At 35.5% G+C, this 6,119-nt stretch overlaps 1 protein-coding gene across 1 annotated transcript in view; it reads left to right on the top strand.

The window, feature by feature from the left end:
- LOC102828475 (general transcription factor IIE subunit 2-like) overlaps window positions 1-6,119 on the top strand; it is a 129,157-nt gene that overhangs the window by 88,379 nt on the left and 34,659 nt on the right. The window contains exons 5-6 of the mRNA XM_006834522.1: window positions 3,117-3,224; window positions 4,829-5,011. Coding sequence (XP_006834585.1) covers window positions 3,117-3,224; window positions 4,829-5,011 — 291 coding nt within the window. The remainder of the gene's footprint in view (window positions 1-3,116; window positions 3,225-4,828; window positions 5,012-6,119) is intronic.

The following is a 6,119-nucleotide window of genomic DNA, read 5'->3' as shown; positions in this document are numbered from 1 at the left end:
TCATCAAATTGTATCAGATTACTCTTTTTTCCTCTTCTTTCTTCTTCTGGTTGAGCTCTGATCATCCAGTCATTGAAGCCAGGTCAGGTGGGTATTATCTGCAAGTGTGGGTGTTCTTGTGCGACCTTTACAGGGTTTTTGAGTAGCGGCTGGTGCTCTGAACTGTCAGCCTTTTAGTTTGCAGTCCAGTGCTCATCCTGTATCACCACACCAGGACTCCAAAGTTAAGGTGTTGGCAAGGCTGTTTCCTTCTGGTTGCTCTGAAGGGAGAATCTGTTTTCTTCCCTTTTTCAGCTTCCAGAGGACCCCTTCCTCACTTCACTCCAACTTTCACCCTCACATCTTTTGCTAGTCTGTCGCCTTCCTACTAGGATTCTTGTGATTACATTGGACCCCCGTGGATGATCTCCCATATCATGATCCCTAGCATAACCACTGCAGCAAAAATGTCCCTTTAGCCACTTAAGGTTAAGTCAGTGCTTTTGGGGATTGGACATGGACATCTATCAGATTTAGTCTGCCGTATTATAACAATAATTTAAAAAAATTATCCCAACAATTAGGTAATTTGACTCTTAAATTTTCATTTTTCTTAATGTCAGTTAATACAGATGTATTAAAAAAGGGTAACTTTTTTTGACAAATTGATCTTTGTTTAGAAGATTTTTATAAAATAAAGGTTAGAAAATTATTTCTAAAATTTTTCAGATGTGCAGATAATGAGAGTTTATATTCCTACATTTTTCAATTCTGACATAATACAATGATTAAACTATTTCTAAAACATTTTTTGAAATGTTTTTCCACATCTTGGATTTCTTTCAAAACACAGTTACTTTGTTACTTTCACATATTATTAAAATGCTGTTTATTTTTTGAGGGAACACATTATTTATTATAATTATTTTAAATTGCTAGGTAGAAAACTATGACTGTTGTTGTTGTTGGTATGTGCCGTGGAGTCAATTCCGACTCATAGCAACCCTGTACAGGATTTCCAAGGCTGTAAATCTTTACGGGAGCAGAAAGCCTCATCTTTCTCCCGTGGAACAGCTGGTAGTTTCAAACTGCTGACCTTGAGGTTCACACCCTGATTCGCAACCACTACACTACCAGAGCTCCTTAGAAAACTATGACATATGTAATTGCAGGAAAGGGTAGCAGAAATGTTTAATTCCACTTTAAAGGTCATTTCTTACAGCTTCGTAAAAATGTTAAAAATCTCGACATTTTATGAATGTGCTTTGAAAAAAAATAAAAGTTCACCACATCTTAAGCGCTATGTTGCAGAGTGCTAACAGTATGGAACTGACTGAGGCCACCACACCCAACCCATGTGCTGTGCACTTTCCATTCTTCCCTCTGATTACCTTTATGCATGTGACCATCTGAAATGTGGTTTTCTGGCATGAGGCCAAGGATGTCAGTGTACATATTAAATATTAGGAAAGCATGACTTGTAAGTGGGAATTTGAGGTAAAAAATTTAAAAACACAAACCTTGTAAAGAATCATCCAGAATGACTGACTTTGATACCCCCTGATGTATGTACACTTCAATTTGGAGACCACTGTGCTATTCTGCAGCTGCCCCTCCTTCCCGTTTTCTCTGTTCCAGTGATTGAAAGTTCTGCCCTCATCCAGCTTTATTTTTCATTCCTTCTGACTCTACTCTCTTGCCAGATTGTTGTGTACATAGCTTTCCCATGCTTATGGTTTAGCGTCTCTGTTGGAAACTGTTGAATGGTCCAAGAGTTTGCATTTCATTGAATGTCTGTACAGTGTTCTCTGCAAAAGAGTTGCCACTAAGTATTTGAACATGTAAATGTATTAATAGCAAATGGTCAATAAAAGTTCATAATTGCTATCTGTCTGTCTTTATCTGTTTTCCAAACATAGCCTTTGAGAAATAATTATTCTAGTTTTATTAGGAGACTGACTGAATCCAACTTCCCCAACTGTGATAGAGTTTAGAACCTGGAAGTTTACTCTTTTTTCAAAAGTTATTTTTGTTTCAAATAAGTAACATCAAGGAGTCTTGTTCTCACTTCTAATGCTGGTAATTTTCTCCCCTGTCCTGCCTTCTATAATTGTTTCAGTTGTTCTTATGCAGGAAAAAACATAAATATAAATGTATATTCTTATTTTGTCTTTTACTATATATATGGTTGCACATTACATGTGTTTTTAAATTGAACAATAATTTGTCCTGGAAACTTTTCCAGATTAATACATAGAGAGCATCCGACATTCTTTTAAAAAATCTATATAGTAGCATCTTTGGATTTGCTGCAGTTTCTTTAATCAGTTTATTGTTCCAAATGTTTTGCTATTACAAACAGTACTGCCATGACCTTGTAAATAATTGAGATTTCTGTGTTGTGCTGGTTCACATTGTAGGCTATGTGCATTCCTAGAACTGGGATTGCTGGGTCAGAGGGTAAAGGCATAAATAATACCTTGTTACCTACCCTTGGAGTTGTACCTCTTTGTACTCTTACTAGAAATGTGTGAGAGGGCCTGTTTCCACCAGTAGAATTGTCAGACATTTGAATTTTTGCTAGTCCAATAGGTGAGAAATATCTTGGTGCAACTTGAGTATTTTTTCATATGTTTAAGGTCATTTGCATTCCTTTTTCTGTGCTCTATTCCTGTCTTTGAACTATTTTTCTGTTAAGTTCTTGGCAGCTTATAAATTGTTAAAGAGATTAGCTCTTTGTGATGTTGTTGTTAAGTACCATGGAGTCGATTCTGACTCATAGTGACCCTACACAGGGTTTCCAAGGCTATAAATCTTTACGGGAGCAGAAAACCTCCTCTTTCTCCCGCTGAACGGCTGGTAGTTTCGAACTGCCAACCTTGAGGTTAGCAGCCCGATTCGTAACCACTATGCTACCAGAGCTGTTTGTGATATGAGTTGCAAATTATTATTTCCAAGTGTATCATTTGGTCTTAAAGAACCAGGAGTTGAACCTGATTCTGATTTCATCATTGTAATTGTACCGCCTCAAATGATATGTATTCTTTATTACTGAAAAGATTCATTTAGTATAATTATTATTTAATGCAGCTAGCATTTTAAACCTGTCTTCTAATAGTGATCTCTTCTTTCAATAGACACGGCATCAGCAAGGAGATACACATCCTCTAACTTTAGAAGAAATTTTGGATGAAACACAACATTTAGATATTGGACTCAAGCAGAAACAATGGTTAATGACTGAGGTAAAAATAGGCATAAAATATTGTTTAAAAAATATATATTAAAAGGTGATTACCATAAGATCTTTGTTATATAACCAGAAGATTTTGAATACACTGAAATCTGATAATAATTTTTACTTTTTTGTAAAAGAAGTGGTGTAGGATCTTTATTTTTTTTTTAAGCATACATGTTTACAAGATTGTTTGGCTTGTTTGTTTTCATATCATTTTGTTGTTGTTGTTGTTGTTAAAGTTAAGGTTTTAGGTTAAAAGAAGTTAGTCATTGTACCAGTTCCTCATAATAGTTTTTACAGAATTTTAAATAGCTAGATTTTACAATTTGCATGCTTGTAATTAGTGTTGTTTTTATATACATATTAAGAAATTTAAAATGATATATTGTAGGTTAGCAAGATACTTTGTTATACTCTTCCATTTTGGTTTGGTCTGCTGCCTTTTGTAGATTATCTTGAAAGAGTCATAAACACCTAACATTTGAAGAAAAGAAACCCTAATATATTCAGTGACTGTGGTGATTTGGAAATTTAATAATTCAGGCATTTACCTATCTTGAGTTTAAATATGAAATAAAAGAATGAACAAAACGACTTTCTAAGACAAGTGCTAGATTATCAAGGCCAAGTATGAACCTCCCAAAGTATAATTTTAATTTATTTTACCAAGCAAAATATCCTGACTGAATCAATTAATTATTTTATATATAGCTTATTTTATTAGTGATATACATATAATGGTAATCCACATTTAAATTTTGTTGGTTTACCTAATCTTAGAACTTCATAGATTACAAACATTAGTCGAATATTCTTTTATTACTATTCTATTCTTCCTCCTTTCTTCTTTTTCTTCTTTCAGGGTCAGGCTAGCAGCTACAGAAGAAAAGAAATGGGGTTGCTGTTTCTTAAAAAACCTTTTCTTCTGATATTAGGTGTACAACTGACTAGGAACATGTTGTTGTTAAGTGTCATTGAATTGGTTCCAACGCATAGTGATCTTGTATAGGGTTTCCAAGGAGCAGCTGGTGTGCTATCTTTCCAGTTCTTATCGTACAGCTCTACACCAGGACTCCAGGGACGTAATTAGGTTAATAATCCCTGCATTCCTGCTCAGTTTCATTCTCAAGCAGACAGTGTAGGTAAAGTTCTTATATGCACTAGTCTGGTCCTGTTCAATTTTTTCCACGGCTCCCAGTGCCATTTGACACCTGGTAGTGAAGAATGACTTGATTTGTTCATTCCATGATAATGTTTCTTACATTATATGCCAATATGCGATAAACAGTACTTGGAGTTTTGTTTATTCTTACCCCTTTTGTCCTCCAAAAGAACGTGGGTGCAGCTTTCTTCAGATCAGTTGATGTAAATTGATTTCTCATTCAGAGAATTTATGTAAATAGCATGCAACTTCTTTTAAGAAAAAGCCGCACTGTGCATATCTCCATCTACTGTTTTGCAGTGCTGTCAGTGTTTTGAATATGCTAATTGGAACTCACAAGATATTTTAATCTGCCACTGTATTGGGTAGTGTTGTTTTTAAATAGTAAAATTTAAAATGTTTATATGATTTTCTTTTGTGAATATATCCAAATTATGTCACTGTTACAGGCATTAGTTAACAATCCCAAAATTGAAGTAGTGGATGGGAAGTATGCCTTCAAGCCCAAGTACAACTTGAAAGATAAGAAGGCCCTCCTGAGGCTCTTGGATAAGCATGACCAGAGAGGCTTAGGTGGGATTCTTTTAGAAGACATAGAGGAAGGACTGCCCAATTCCCAGAAAGCTGTTAAGGTAACTAACCTTTCTTTCCTTTACATTTTATTTATATGCTTTGTAGATAATTATTATAGTTTTGATTGTTTTAAAAGTTTTTTTGTTTTTCTGGTTCTTCTATCTCATATATGAATGAATTCAATATAGATTTGGCAAAAAGAAAAAGAGAGAAATTCCTGTATTCCAGGGAAAGAGAGTTTATAACTAGAATGCAGAGTAATCATTATTTTATTGGTTTGTGAAACATTAAGGTGATATAAGGATCTTTTGTTGTTAAGTGTCATTGAGTTGGTTTCGACTTGTAGCGTCCCTGTCTATGGTTTACAAGGAATGGCTGGTGGATTTCAGCCATTGATATTGCAGTCCAAACTGACTTTGTGATCCAGTGTATTGTCCTACAGCACCACACCAGGATAGTTTAGGCTATTTTATTCAAGGGTAATTGAGACCAAACTTGGAATTTTGCTTTTTAGAATCTCTCCGCAGTACTTAATTATTATTGTTTAAATACTATCATCTACATTTTTTCTCTCTAAAATGGAAATTGAGGGCAGTGACAGGAAATTGAGGGTCTTTAGATCCCAGACACCTGTGAACTCTCGAAATTCGTGTTGTTCTTTCTCTGTTCTTTCTTAAACATTGGAAGAAAGAAAGTTATGGAAAGGTTAGGAGACATCTAAGGTTATTTAAGATGTGATTCTATCTTTTTTCAGAGAAGATTTGGTAGTTTACAGGTTAAATAATGTGAAAATACAACATGTAGTATTATTATTAAACTTTTTATTGTGAATTATGTGGTAGTTTACTTGGGAGACCATTAGCTTTACATTAATCCTATCATATACTGTTTCATTGCCATGATTACAGTCTCCTCCAGGCATCATCAAACAACCAAAGGGTACATCACGCATGCCCACCCCTTGGTTGTCAGCATACAGTCCCTCTCCCTCTCTGGGTCTACAGTTCCCAGCCGCTCTGTCTCTCCACGTCATCGACTGCCTCCATCTCTGCTTCTCTTGGGTAGGGTCCTGCTCTTCTCCCTTGATGGTCCCAGGGACCTCCGCTCCTGGACTGAAAGTCAACACCTCCCTTCCTTTTGCTACAAAACGTCTACCTTTACATTTCC

The sequence above is a fragment of the Chrysochloris asiatica genome, unplaced genomic scaffold (genome assembly GCF_000296735.1).
Source record: "Chrysochloris asiatica unplaced genomic scaffold, ChrAsi1.0 scaffold00011, whole genome shotgun sequence".
Classification (NCBI taxonomy): domain Eukaryota; kingdom Metazoa; phylum Chordata; class Mammalia; order Afrosoricida; family Chrysochloridae; genus Chrysochloris; species Chrysochloris asiatica.
This window is presented reverse-complemented; position numbering and strand designations above follow the sequence as displayed.